General features: G+C 65.2%; 1 protein-coding gene across 1 annotated transcript; it reads left to right on the forward strand.

Moving 5' to 3' along the window:
* Positions 1-37: 37 nt before the first annotated feature.
* On the forward strand, positions 38-10,728 carry PPP1R3F (protein phosphatase 1 regulatory subunit 3F). Its single transcript, XM_030548247.1, has 6 exons — positions 38-1,149; positions 6,081-6,133; positions 6,600-6,655; positions 7,678-8,469; positions 8,810-8,932; positions 10,636-10,728. Exons 1-6 carry the CDS (start codon positions 92-94, stop codon positions 10,726-10,728), a joined length of 2,175 nt encoding a protein of 724 aa, XP_030404107.1. The 5' UTR covers positions 38-91.
* Positions 10,729-14,575: the final 3,847 nt, after the last annotated feature.

The following is a 14,575-nucleotide window of genomic DNA, read 5'->3' on the forward strand; positions in this document are numbered from 1 at the left end:
CGGCTCCCCCCCCGTGGGGCAACTCCCGGCCCCGCGCCCCGCTTGGCAGCTCTCCCGGCATGCCCCGGGGCAGCCCCACTCCCAGCATGCCATGGGGCACGGCCAAGGGGGACCTTCCCAGCATGCCATGGGGCACAGCGAAGAAGCGCCCTCCCAGCATGCCCTGGGGCACGGCCAGGAGCCGCCCTCCCAGCATGCCATGGGGCACAGCGAAGAGGCGCTCTCCCAGCATGCCATGGGGCACGGCCAGGGGCCGCCCTCCCAGCATGCCATGGGGCACAGCAAAGAGGCGCTCTCCCAGCATGCCCTGGGGCATGGCCAGGAGCCACTCTCCCAGCATGCCATGGGGCACAGCAAAGAGGCGCTCTCCCAGCATGCCATGGGGCACGGCCAGGGGCCGCCCTCCCAGCATGCCATGGGGCACAGCAAAGAGGCGCTCTCCCAGCATGCCCTGGGGCATGGCCAGGAGCCACTCTCCCAGCATGCAGCGGGAGCGCGCCGGGTGCTGTTCGCTGATGCCCTGGGCTTGCCCTTGACCCGCCTGCGACGCTACCGGCCCTGGCCACCTCCCTCTCCCGAATCGCCCCCCGAGATAGTGCCCCCCATCGGCCAGCTGCCCCCCATGCCCTACCTCCTGCCCGCCTTCGTGCTGCCCCCGGCGGGGCAGGGCGAGCCGGAGCGGCTGGCGAGGCTGCGCCAGGCCATGGTGGAGCTGGAGGAGGTGCTGGCGCCGGGGCCGGGTGAGCCGTGGCTGCTACGGGGCACCGTGCGGGTACTGAACGTGGCCTACCGCAAAGCCGTCCATGTGCGGGCCACCCGGGACCGCTGGCGCACCTACTGCGACCACCCTGCCCACTATGTGCCAGGGGGCTCGCCCGACGGGGGGCTGAGCGACCGCTTCACCTTCTGCCTGCCCTTCGGCCCGGGCCAGCTGGAGGAGCAGGGCGAGGAGGAGGAGGAGGCCGACGCCCGCCTGGATTTCGTGATCCGGTACCAGACCGACGAGGGCGTCTACTGGGCCAATAACCAGGGCAGGAACTACAGCGTGGTGATGAAGGGCCTGGCGCCCCCCCGGGTGCCCCCCAGGACCGCCCGCCAGGACAGCACCGCGCCGCAACTGAAGAGTTGCATGAGGCTGGAGAGGATGAGGTAAAATCCCACCATCCTCCTGGGACCCCAAACCGCCCAGCAGAACCCCCGTGAGAACTGCCAACCCCCCTCCGCCCCCCAGGAACCGCCAACCCCCATGAGAACCGCCACCACCATCCTGGAACCACTCCCCGGGAACTGCCAATTCTCCCCAATCCCCGTGACTCTCAGCACCCCAATTACCCTGGTCCGTGACTCTCAGCCCCCCAATTCACCCGATCCCCGTGACTGAGCCCCCAAAATCCCCCCAATACCCGTGACTCTGAGCCCCCCATTCCCTCGCTCCCCATGACTCTGAGCCCCCTCGCCCCAAGTCCCTCCAGTTTATCAGGGGGCACAGAACCTATGGTGGAGCAGCCCAGACACTGCTCTGAATTACATGGTGTGACGAACTGGGAATGTTCTTAATGTTTTCTCTGAATACGGTGTTGGTGCCTCAGTTTCCCCTCTGCAGTTCTTAAATATCCAGGTGGGGGGAGAAGGAGGTGTGGTTGCTGCAGAGCGAGGGGCCAGTGCACCTAAATGCCTGGCACTCTGTCTCCTGGCAACTGCTGGCCTGGGCCCCCCCCGCAAGGTGCCAATTGAAGGTGTTGGAGACAAAGGGGTCAGGAGACCCCCTGGCCCGGGACAGGAGCTGAGCAGAGAGGAGGGGCTGGAGGGGGTCAGTCTGGGGCTGGCTGGGGACGAGGAGTGAGGGCAGAGGTGGGGGTCTGGCTCACTGCCCTCCAGAATGGACCCGGCTGTTTTAGACCCTGTTCCTGTCATCGAATAAACCTCTGTGTTACTGGCAGCTGAGAGTCACGTCTGACTGCAAAGTGGGGGTGCAGGACCCTGTGGCCCCCCCAGGACCCCACTGGGGCGGGCTCGCTGTGGGAAGTGCACGGAGGGGCAGAGGATGCTGAATGCTCCAAGGGGAGACCCAGGAGGTGAAGCCGTGTGAGCTTCTTGCCCTGCAGACAGTCTGCTCCAAGGGAGAGGGGGCTCCCCAAGTCCTGCCTGGCTTTGTAGGGAGCAGTTCCAGAGCATCGCGCAGGAACCCCTGGACACATGGGTTGGGTTATATAGGGAGGGACCCTGCCTTTGCCCCTCCCTCCTTCGGGGCACAGAGTGTCGGGGGAAGATTTCGGAGGTCTCGGGGTGTCGCTGTGGACAGAGAAACAGCAAGTGGGAGGGGAAAGGCTTCATTTGGGCAGAGTAGGGTAGCTTTGTTGGTCTGTGCAAGCGTCACCACTTGTGCAAAGTGAGTGTGCATTGCTCCCAGTTCAGGTGCAAGCATTAGCACTAGTGCAAAGCAAGCGTCAATGCTCCCAATCCAGAATTCACTCTGCTCCCTTGCGCAATTGTTGCAATAGTGCAAACAGACTGTGAAACATTCCTGAGTCAGAATTCACCCTGCTCCCGTGTGCTATCATTGGCACTAGTGAAAAGTGAGCATGAAATGCTCCCAAATCACAATGCCCTCCTCTCTCATGCACAGGACAGCACTAGTGCAAAGCCAGTGTGCGATGCCCCCAAAGCAGGTGCATGCATTAGCACTTGTGCAAAGTGACTGTGAAAGGTGCCCAGGTCAGCATTGCACTGGTACGAAGACACCCTACTGCTCTGTGTCTTCGTACCAGTGCAAGGCAAGCGTGCAATGCTCCCAAACCAGAATTAATGACGCGGTCTCGATGAAGGGCTTTCACACCTGCTTTTCACTAGTGTACATGCTGACACGAGCGGCCCCCTGCAGGCTGTCGGTGCAGATCTGCCAGTCATTCTCGGAGGGCAGAGACCAGCTGGGGGCTTAAACCCCAATGCCGAGCGAGGAGAAAGGCAGTTCAGGTGACCCCCCACCCCTCGTGGTCTGAAATTTCACGATCGCGTTTCCAGCTGCCGGCGGGCGAGTTCCGTGTAGTGAAAAACAAGTTGTGGGGGAAATGGGGCAGCGCCGTCGTTTATTATCGCTGAAGAAACAGACTGAGGGCTGCGGAGAGGAGGTGAAATCACGTCGTCGGGGTGTTTTCTCTGAAACTCGGGTAGAAAAAGTGGTTTCCAAAAGCGGCAGGAAACAGAGCTAATAACGCGCCGAGCGGGGAGTGAAAAGTCTTGCGGTCAGCTGATTTCGCCGGCGATCGCATTTCAAGTGGGTAGATAGGTGGATAAAAGGGCCTAAGATGGGCGTTTGTGCACCAGAATCTCAGGCTGGGTCTGGGGGCGGGGGGCCCGGCCCAACAGGGCCCCAATCTCGGACAGGGCCTGGGGGGGGGACGGCCCAACGGGGCCCTGATCTCGGCCGGGATTGGGGGGGCTCCCTGCCCGACAGGGCCCTGATCTCAGATGGGATGGTGGACGGGGCCCCGCTCTCAGCCGGGGACGGGGCCCCGATCTCAGCCAGGGTCGGGGGGGCGCCCAACTCGATGGGGCCCCGATCTCAGCCGGGGTCAGGGGGGCTCCCAACCCGACGGGGCCCCGATCTCAGCCGGGGTCAGAGGGGCGCCCAACCTGATGGGGCCCCAATCTCGGCCAGGGTCGGGGCAGCAACCGGCCTGACAGGGCCCCGATCTCGGCTGGCGTCGGGGGGGGGCGCCCAGCCCAACGGGGCCCCGATCTCGGCCGGGGTTTGGGAAAGGGCCCCGATCTCGGCCGGCGTCGGGGGGCGCCCGGCCCGACGAGGCCCCGATCTCAGCTGGGGTTTGGGAAAGGGCCCCGATCTCGGCTGGCGTCGGGGGGGCGCCCGGCCCGACGGGGCCCGATCTCGGCCAGGGTTTGGGAAAGGGCCCCGATCTCGGCCGGCATCGGGGGGGGTGCCCGGCCCAACGGGGCCCCAATCTCAGCTGGGATTTGGGACAGGGCCCCGATCTCAGCCGGCATCTGGGTCCCAGGTCTAAATACGTCTCGTGTATTTCATTGGCTTCACTTACATCTGCGGGTCCAGGTCCTGGCTCGTTACTCTGAGGCACGTCCCGTATCGGGGGAGCCGGGTTAGTCTGGAGTCCGAGGGATGGATCTGGGACAGGCGCAGGGATTATCCTTCCCCTGACGAGGGGGGCATTACCTCACCCTAACGAGGGCTCATTAAGAGGCTGTGCGAATGGAAGGGTGGGTGGGCGACTGCTGGTACCAGGGCCGGGGTCTGCGTTCTCTAAGGGGGTGAAGACCTGTGTCCGAGGCCTTGCTTTGCCTCAGTTTCCCCATCTGTACGGGGGGGGGGGCGGGAAATGAAGATGAGCTGCAAGATGTACGAGGCAGGGGCCTGTACCCCCCCCATGTCTCCGGTGTGGGTGTGGGGCATCCGGGTGTCCAGTGATTAGAGCGGGGGCGGGGGAGGGCTCGGAGCCAGGACTCCTGGGTTCCTTCTGCTGCTGGGTTTGGGATGAGAGAAATGTTTCTTCTCCACTGAGACGTGAGCATCAAAGGAAGTTTCTATTTCCACGGGCCCCTCCCACAGCGACTGACTGTCTACAGCCCTGCACCGCCAGACAGGCGTTCGCACCGCCAGACACACAGGCGGCACGTTCAGCTTTTCCCTCGCCTGTCCTCCTTGCTCCCGCCCTCTGAGGCTGAGGCTGGCGGGGTCAGCCCTTGGGGACCCCTCTGCAATCGAGGTGACTCCGGACTGACCCCGGGGCGGAGATCAGGAGCTGGCCCTGACCCCTCTGCAATCGGGGGTGACTCCGGATTGACCCCGGGGCGGAGATCAGGAGCTGGCCCTGACCCCTCTGCAATCGAGGTGACTCCGGATTGACCCCGGGGCTCTGATCAGGAGCTGGCCCTGACCCCTCTGCAATCGGGGTGACTCCGGATTGACCCCGGGGCGGAGATCAGGAGCTGGCCCTGACCCCTCTGCAATCGAGGTGACTCCGGATTGACCCCGGGTCTAAGATCAGAATCCTGCTCTGCCCCCATTACAGCTGCAGGTGACTCTGGGTTGATTCCGGGGCTGAGCTCAGGATCCGGCCCTGACCCCTCTGCAATCGAGGTGACTCCGGATTGACCCCGGGTCTAAGATCAGAATCCTGCTCTGCCCCCATTACAGCTGCAGGTGACTCTGGGTTGATTCCGGGGCTGAGCTCAGGATCCGGCCCTGACCCCTCTGCAATCAGAGGTGACTCTGGATTGACCCCGGGGAGCTGAGATCAGGATCCGGCTCTGACCCCGCTGCAATCAGGGGTGACTCTGGATTAACCCTGGTGCTGAGCTCCAGATTGACCCCCGGGCTGAGATCAGAATCCTGCTCTGCCCCCCTTACAGCTGCGGGTGACTCTGGGTTGATTCCGGGGCTGAGCTCAGGATCCGGCCCTGACCCCTCTGCAATCGGGTGACTCCGGATTGACCCCAGGGAGCTGAGGTCAGGATCCGGCCCTGACCCCTCTGCAATCAGGGGTGACTCCGGATTGACAGGACGCGGTGCTGAGCTCAGGGCGTGGGCCGTGGGCAAAAGCTGCCATGCAAAGCTGCGGCTTGGCACTTTCACGGTCGCGCCCCCATGCAGCCCCAGATCTCGGCCTCGGGCTCCCAGACGGTGACTCGCAGGAAAGGGGAAAACCCAGGAACGCGCCCAAAATAGCTGCAGGGTTTTACTGGTGTGGAGCCACTGACCCAGATCAGGGCCCCGTCGCGCCAGGCGCTGCACAGACAGACACCGTCCCAGTCCCAAAGAGTTTCCAATCTAAACAAACAAAGGGAAACTGAGGCACCCAGTGATTAAAGCTCAGCTGGGCACGTGTGGTCGAGCAGGATTGGAACCGGGGAGCCCTGGCTAATACCCTGCCCACTAAGACTGGGGGCCTGGATGCCTGGGTGCTCTCCCTGGCTCTAGGAGGGGTGCGGGGTATAGTGGTTAGAGCAGGGACGGGACTGGGAGCCCAAACTCCTGGGTTCTCATCAGACCCTTTGCAAGGTGCCACCCCCTGGCCCTGTGCAGTGACTGGATCCCTCTTCCCCCACAGGCTGTGCGAGGAGCCAAGCCATGAAGACACACCTAATCCTGCCCGCAAGGAAGGTATATGCTGCGAGCTTCCCCCCAGCAGTGCCCCTAGGCGGGGTCACCCCCAGCGCCGCGACCTTCCCCCCAGCAGTGCCCCCAGGCAGGGTCACCCCCAGTGCCGCGAGCATCCCCCCAGCAGTGTCCCCAACCAGGGTAACCCCCAGCGCTGCGAGCTTCCCCCAGCAGTGCCCCCAAGTGGGGTCACCCCCAGAGCCATGAGCTTCCCCCCAGCAGTGCCCCCAGGCGGGGTCACCCCCAGCGCTGCGAGCTTCCTCCTAGCAGTGCCCCCAACCAGGGTAACCCCCAGCCCTGTGAGCTTCCCCCCAGCAGTGCCCCCAGGCGGGGTCACCCCCAGAGCCGTGAGCTTCCCCCCAGCAGTGCCCCCAGGCGGGGTCACCCCCAGCGCTGCGAGCTTCCCCCAGCAGAGCTGGGCTGGTTGAGGGGAGCACGAGTGCGGGTGACCCCGTCTCTCTTTCTCCAGCAGGGAGCCCTGAGAGGCAGACGCGAAGAGACTCGCCCTCAGCTTCCACGGGACAGGTAAGAACTGCCGGAAACAGAGTGGTGTGGGGAGAGCACCCCCCGCCCAGCCCCCTGCTGAGCCCTCGCTCCCCACAGCACCCCCAGCACCTGGCCCTGCCTGCCAGGGGAGCATGTCCCCCATCCGCCCCCCAGCGCCCGGCCCTGCCTGCCTGGGGAGAGCGCCCCCTGCCCAGCCCCCCACCCACCCCCCAGCACCCGGCCCTGCCTGCCAGGGGAGCGTGTCCCCCACCCCCCAGCGCCCCCCAGCGCCCAGCCCTGCCTGCCAGGGGAGCGTGTCTCCCGCCCAGCCCCCCACCCACCCCCCAGTGCCCGGCCCTGCCTGCCAGGGGAGCATGCCCCCGCCCAGCCGCCCCCCAGCACCCCCCACCGGCTTGCCAGGGGAGCGTGTCCCCCATCTGCCCCCCAGTGCCTGGCCCTGCCTGCCTGGGGAGAGCGCCCCCTGCCCAGCCCCCCAGCGCCTGGCCCTGCCTCCCAGGGGAGCGTGTCCCCCGCCCAGCCCCTCACCCACCCCCCAGCACCCCCCACCTGCCTGCCAGGGGAGCGTGTCCCCCATCTGCCCCCCAGTGCCCGGCCCTGCCTGCCAGGGGAGTACACCCCCCTCCCAGCCTCCCACCCACCCCGCAGCGCCCAGCCCTGCCTGCCAGGGGAGAGCGTCCCCTGCCCAGCCCCCCAGAACTGCCCAGCGCCCGGCCCTGCCTGCCAGGGGAGAGCGACCCCACCCAGCCCCTCATCCACCCCTGGTGTCCAGCCCTGCCTGCCAGGGAGAGCGCCCCCTTCCCAGCCGCTCACCTGCACCCTAGCCCTGGGCTCTGCCTGCCAGAGCCAGGCCCCTGTCTCCCCGGGTGCTGTGCAGACCCACAGTGAGGGTCAGCCCCTACCCCAGAGAACTCCCAATCTCACCGACTGCTTCTCACATGTTGGGAAACTGAGGCACAGCTGGGCGAGAATCACCCCCCCACCCCGGCCCTTCAGGAGGATCCTACCTCTCCAGCCCTCATCCTTCCCTTGCCCCGCTGCAGGTCCCAGAGCTGCTGGTCGCCCCCATGTCCCCGGAGACGGAGCCGCCTGCCAGGGATCTCCCGGTGCCCTTGGCTGAGTCCCCGCAGCCGGCCGAGGCCCCATGGGGTGGCCATGGGCCCGAGACCAGCTCTCTGGGGCCGGGGGCCTCGTTCTCGGCGGCTGGCCTGGTAGAGCAGGCTGAGCTCTGGCGGGCGGAGGAGGAGGCCGTGGACTCGGAGCTGGAGCAGCTTTATCTCTCCCACCTCAGCCGGCTGCGGGCGGAGGAGCTGGGGGGCGCCGGGGAGTGGCCGGGGGGCATGGAGGCATCTGGCTTCCCCCCGGCCTGGCTGCCCGCCCTGCGCCTGAGCGTGCTGAGCGACCGGGACCTGGTGGTCGGCTGGGCCGGGCCGGAGCGGGCTCTGAACAGCTCCCTGGCCCAGGAGATCACCCTGCGCTATGCCAGCCCGCCCGCCGGCCCGGGGCGCGACAGTCCCCCGGCGCTGCTGGAGGGGGGGGTCCGGGAAGCCGACCCGGGCGGGGCCCTGCGGCTGCTGGCGCCGGCCGCCATGGTGGTGCCAGCACGAACAGCAGCCCCGGCACGGGGGGGATGGGGAGAGCCCAGGGGCCTAGGGTCGGGCCCACAGCGGCCAGGTGAGCCCTGGGAAGAGGTGCCCAGCTGCCCCACGCGCCTGGGGCAGGCCCTGACCCGTTCCCTGCTGGTTCTCGGCCTCGTGGTCGTCTTGCCCGTGGTCCTCAGCGGCTGCCTGCCAGCCGCGGCCGTCACCCTGTACGTGGTTCTCATGTGGCGCCAGGCGAGCTAGGACCCAGGTGTCCTGGCTCCCACCACCTCAGCTCTGACCACCAGCCCCACTCCCCTCCCAGAGCTGGGGAGAGAACCCAGGCATCCTGGCTCCCAGCGCCTACCCCTCCCCCCCCTGCTCTGCCCCACATCCCTTTGGTCCCACGCCGGCACTGAAGGCCACGTGCCTCTGAAGCCCTCACATCGGTTCATTGTCCCACTTTGCTTCTCCGGCGCACGACCCCCCTCCCCCCATGGCTCTGTATTTATGTTGTACCGGGGAGTATGTGTGCGTGTGGGGGGGGTCAATTCGTGCCCCCCCGCCAGCGTGGTGCAAAGTGGGTTGTTTGCAGCGGGACGTTTCGGTCCAGCCGCCGGAGGGGCTGGCGATCGTCTGGCTGATTCACCGTGTGGTGAGGTCCCACAGCACGTCGGAGCCACCCAGCTACACGCTCTGCCGCCGCGTGGCCCAGGAGGTGCCGCTGTGGGGGGCGCCTCAGTTTCCCCACACGAGAGCTCTGCCCGTGTTTGGGAAGCCATGGGACGCTGTTGCAGTGATGGAGGACGGCCAGATCGGAGCCGAGGCTGGGTGGAGATGAGAGAGGAATTGGGCCCAGATCCTGTTGCAGGCGGGAGAGGCTCCAGATTAAGTGAGCTCTGAATCCAGACCTGACCCCATTGCAGTCAGGTGTGACTCCAGATTGACTCTGAATTAACTGAGATGGGAAGTCGGCCCTGCCTCTGTTGCAGTTGAGAGGGATCCAGGGCCGGAAAATGAGCAAGAGGCAAGATGCTCGAGCCACATGGAGACGGTTTGGGGGGGCTCTGAGCCCCGGCTCCGCGTACTGCCCCGGGGTAGAGGGCAGATATCTGAGCACAGGCGAGCCGGGAGCTGGACGCGTGGGATCTTGAAAGGGGCGAAACGCGTCCACGCAGCTGATGGAAACACTAAAATAAAAACAGTCCCGACCACAGCCCTGGTGTCGGTTTGGGGGGGGGGGCTCCCGGCACTGGTGGGGGGAGGAAGGGGTCTGCCGGTGTGGGGGGGTGACAGGCCGGGTGGTGGAATCGATCTGGCCTGGAGCCCAATTCCAGATGTGAGCCGGCGCCCCCCAGAGGGGACAGGCCCTGCCCCCCTCAGCCAGTAGGTGCCCCCCAGAGTGGACAGGCCCCTGCCCCATTCTCCTGGGGACGGTTCAAGGACACGGTGCCGTGGCCCCTGGGAACCCCCTGCCACACATACACCAGATTTGCTCAGTTGCTTTGTACATTTCCTGGTATCCCTTCGTGTCCGTGGGTCAGCAGCACTGTGGAGAGAACCCAGGAGTCCTGGCTCCCAACCCCCCTGCTCTCACCCACCAGCCCCCACTGCCCTCCCAGAGCTGGGGAGAGAACCCAGGAGTCCTGGCTCCCAGCCCCCCCTGCTCTAACCCACCAGCCCCACTCCCCTCCCAGAGCTGGGAGAGAACCCAGGAGTCCTGGCTCCAAACCCCCCTGCTCTCACCCACCAGCCCCCACTGCTCTAACCACCAGCCCGCACTCCCCTCCCAGAGCTGGGGAGAGAACCCAGGAGTCCTGGCTCCCAGCCCCCCAGCTCTAACCACCAGCCCCCACTCTGCTCCCAGAGCTGGGGAGAGAACCCAGGCGTCCTGGCTCCCAGCCCCCCAGCTCTAACCACCAGCCCCCACTCCCCTCCCAGAGCTGGGGAGAGAACCCAGGAGTCCTGGCTCCCACCCCCCCCCCCTGCTCTAACCACCAGCCCCCACTCCCCTCCCAGAGCCAGGGAGAGAACCCAGGAGTCCTGGCTCCCAGCCCCCCAGCTCTAACCACCAGCCCCCACTCCCCTCCCAGAGCTGGGGAGAGAACCCAGGAGTCCTGGCTCCCAACCCCCCTCCCTGCTCTAACCACCAGCCCCCACTCCCCTCCCAGAGCCAGGGAGAGAACCCAGGAGTCCTGGCTCCCACCCCCCCCCCCGCTCTAACCACCAGCCCCCACTCCGCTCCCAGAGCTGGGGAGAGAACCCAGGAGTCCTGGCTCCCAGCCCCCCCGCTCTAACCACCAGCCCCCACTCCGCTCCCAGAGCTGGGGAGAGAACCCAGGAGTCCGGGCTTCCAGCCCCTGGTCCTGATGCTGCGTTGCTGCCCGAATCCCCCCTCCCCCCCTCGGCTCCGCCCCCCAGGCCCCCTCCCCGCGCCGCACCTTCCGGCGGACGCTGAACGAGACGGTCGGATCCCGGCCGCCTCCCGGCTCCTTTGCGGGGACCGGAGCCTGAGCCCCGCTCCCCTTGCGGGCTCATCGCGGGGGAGGCTGGATCCCCGCTTCCCGGCTGGAATCCGGCGTGACTCCGGAGCCACACCCTGCCCCCCCCCCCCCCCCCCGCGCACATACCGGATCGAAGCGGGGTCCTGGGGATGGAGCGAGCCGGCGCTCCAGGACCCGCCCCGACCCCGATCTACCGCCTTGGATCCAGCCGGGAACCCGGGTTCCCGCTGGGGAGCGAGCCGATCCGGATTGCAATCGGCTCGATCTGCTGGAGGCGGCGGCTGTGCTGAAGAGGGCAGATCCGGAGTCACTCCGGATTGAGCGGGGGCAGGGGATCCGCTGGAGGAGAGACCCAGCCCCTTGGATGTCATCGAGGCCCCGATCCGGGTAAATTGGGGGGCCGCGGGGAGCCTTCGGCGCCGGACTCTGGAGGCGGCCGAAGCGGGGAGACAGCGCCCCCAGCCTCCCACGCAGCCCCCCGATCCCTGTCGGGCTGGCATGGGGGGCAGCCCAGCGGAGGGGCTCCCCGCTCCCCGCAGGGCCTGAGCGGGGGGGCAGGGGACTCGCCCCCACCGACTGGGGCAGGATTTGGGGGTCTTGCCTCAGGTCGGGGAGCAGCGGAACGGAGGTGAGTTGGGGCTGGCTGAGGGGGTGCCCACCTGTATACACCCTCCGGCCCCCCATATACACCTCTCTGCCCCCCAATTACACCCCCACGGCCCCCCCATATACACCCCTCTGGCCTCAGCCCCCCCAATTGCACCCCCCAGCCCTCCACCAATATATACTACCCTAGCCTGCCCATATACACCCCCCCAGTCCTGGCCCCAGCTGCCCCCAATTACACCCCCCAGCTCCCCACCAATATACACCCCCCAGCCCCTCCATATACACCGCTCTGGCCCCAGCCCCCCATCTGTATACACCTCCCATACACCCAGGCCCCCCCGTACACCCCTCTGGCCCTGGCCCCCCCAATAACACCCCCAGCCCCCAACCAATATACACTGCCCTGACCCCCCCATATATACCCTCCAGGCCCCCACCTGTATACACCCCCCTGGCCCCCTCAATTACACCCCCCAGTCCCATACCAATATACACACCCCGACCCCCCACTTGTATACACCTCCCAGCTTCCCCCATATACACTACCCCGGCCCTTCCAATTACACCCCCCAGCGCTCCACCAATATACATCCCCCATCCCCCCACCTCTATACACCCCCCCAGCCCCAGCCCTCCCAAATACACCCCCTGGCCCCCCCATATACACCCCCCCCGCCGCCCCCAGTTACACCCTCCAGCCCCCCACCAATATACACCGCCCCAGCCCCCCCATATCCACACCTCCGGCCCTGGCCCCCCACCTGTATACACCCCCCATATACACCCCCCAGACCTCCCCACCTGTATCCATCCCCTGGACTCCCACCAATATACATCCCCCCAGTCCCAGCCCCCCCATATACATCCCCCAGGCCTCCCCATCTGTATACAATCCCCTGGCCCCCCACCAATATACACCCCCCAGCCCCAACCCCCCCGGGTCCCTACCAATGTACCCCCCCAGCCCCAGCACCCCCATATACATCCCCCTGGCCCCACATCTGTGTACACCCCACTGGCCCCCTCACCAATATACACCCCCACTCAGCCCCGGCCCCCCACCTGTATACAGCCCCCACCTGTATACACCCTTCTGGGCCCCCACTCATTCCATCATTCCTTACCCGATATACCCCCCTCCATCTCCCCCTCCCCAGCCCTCCACCCTCGCATCCCTCCATCCCCACTGTCATCCCTACACCCCAGCCCCCCCTTCTCTGACTGACAGGTGCAGAGACCCGACAACGTGGCCTAGGAGTGGTTTGGTGGGGGTTGTCATTCTGGGCCTGAGGATTCTGTGTGTGTGTTTGCGTGTGTACATCCGTGTATTTATGTTTCCACTTTGTGTGTCTGTGTATTGTATGGCTGTGTTGTGTGTGTATATATATGTTGTGTGTGTGTGTGTGTATGCAGTGTGTGTGTTTATAGCAGGTGTGTGTAGCAGGTGTGTACACACGTACGTTTCCACTTTATGTGTGTGTATGTGTGGATTGTGTTTGTGTGTACCATGTCTAGAGTGTGTGTACATGTGTGTGGATTGTGTGTGTACCATGTCTAGAGTGTGTGTACATGTGTGTGGATTGTGTGTGTACCATGTCTAGTGTGTGTGTGTGTGTAGGTTTGTGTGTGGATTGTGTGTACGGAATGTGTCTAGGATGTGTACACATGTACGTTTCCACTTTGCGTGCCTGTGCAGATCTGTGGGTGTGTTTCCGGGGTATGTGCACGTTTCTCTCTCCCCTTGGCATGCGGCCGTGCACTGGGGGGGCCTCGTGCCAATTCTCCCCCCATTACAAGCCCCCAACCTGCCAGACACCCCACCCCCAGCCTGCGTCTCTGCAGCCGGTCACCCGCCCCCAGCTGGGACATGACAGCGGGGGGGGGGGGGCGGTATTTTGGCCAGGCCCCAACCCAGCAGGCCCTGAGTTGATGCTCACAGTAGATCTGGTGTTGGGGATGGGGGGGGGGCTTCAGAGGTGGCTCCACTGGCCTCATTCTCTTCTCTCTTCTCCTGGGGCAATCAGGAGTGACTCCAGTTTAAGAGCAGAATTGGGTCCTGGCTCAGCTGCACGGCCCACCTGCTTCCCCGGGGGGATGAGCGTAACAGAGCCCAGGTGTGGCTCTGTGTGTGTTTGTGTGTGAGCACATGCATGTGCAAAGGGCCCTTTCAAAGCAATTGCTGGAAAGCTTCAGCCCCCAATGCGTGGGGGCAGCTGAGTGTGAGCGGGACCGAGCGTGAGCAGCGTCAAGGTGCAAGGGCGTGACCGCAGCAGGGGCCCAGGGGGGTGGGGGCGTGTGCCAGGCTCAGTGTGTGGGAGGAGGAGTGTGTCGGCACGACTGTGAGTGTGTCACTGCCAGTGTGTGTCAGCCTCAGCATGAGCGCGAGTGTCCGGGCAGCTGTGAGGATGAGTGTGTCAGCGCGAGTGTGTGCGCATGTTGTCAGTGAACACGGGACTGTGTGATTGTAGTTCAGTGTGTGTGTGCATGAGTGTGGCTGTGACACTGACAGACTGTGCCTGGGTGTGTGTGTCAGTGCGGCTGTGAAGACGACTGTACACGACGAGCATGTCCATGTTAGTGCGGCTGTGAGGATGACTGCGGATGTCAGCGTCAGGGCGACTGTGAGGACGGGTGTACGTGAGTGTAACCGTGTCGGTGCGGCTCTGAGGACGGGTGTACACGAGCATGTCCGTGTCAGTGCGGCTGTGAGGACGGGTGTACATGAGTGTAACCGTGTCGGTGCGGCTGTGAGGACGGGTGTACACGAGCATGTCCGTGTCGGTGCGGCTGTGAGGACGGGTGTACATGAGTGTAACCGTGTCGGTGCGGCTGTGAGGACGGGTGTACACGAGCATGTCCGTGTCGGTGCAGCTGTGAGGACGGGTGTACATGAGTGTAACCGTGTCGGTGCGGCTGTGAGGACGGGTGTACACGAGCATGTCCGTGTCGGTGCGGCTGTGAGGACGGGTGTACATGAGTGTAACCGTGTCGGTGCGGCTGTGAGGACGGGTGTACACGAGCATGTCCGTGTCAATGCGGCTGTGAGGACGGGTGTACATGAGTGTAACTGTGTCGGTGCGGCTGTGAGGACGGGTGTACACGAGCATGTCCGTGTCGGTGCGGCTGTGAGGATGACTGCGGATGTCAGCGTCAGGGCGACTGTGAGGATGGGTGTACATGAGCATGTCCATGTCGGTGCGGCTGTGAGGACAACTATGCATGTGCATGTCAGTGTCAGGGTGGCTGTG

This window comes from Gopherus evgoodei, unplaced genomic scaffold (assembly GCF_007399415.2).
Source record: "Gopherus evgoodei ecotype Sinaloan lineage unplaced genomic scaffold, rGopEvg1_v1.p scaffold_91_arrow_ctg1, whole genome shotgun sequence".
In the NCBI taxonomy this organism is placed as follows: Eukaryota; Metazoa; Chordata; order Testudines; family Testudinidae; genus Gopherus; species Gopherus evgoodei.

Excerpts from the sequence above, each read along its gene's own strand:
- PPP1R3F (XM_030548247.1), top strand. The coding sequence starts at position 92 with ATGGGGCACGGCCAAGGGGGACCTTCCCAGCATGCCATGGGGCACAGC. Across the intron at positions 1,150-6,080 it reads ATGAGGCTGGAGAGGATGAG|GCTGTGCGAGGAGCCAAGCC; the intron begins GTAAAATCCCAC and ends CTTCCCCCACAG. Across the intron at positions 6,656-7,677 it reads CCTCAGCTTCCACGGGACAG|GTCCCAGAGCTGCTGGTCGC; the intron begins GTAAGAACTGCC and ends GCCCCGCTGCAG.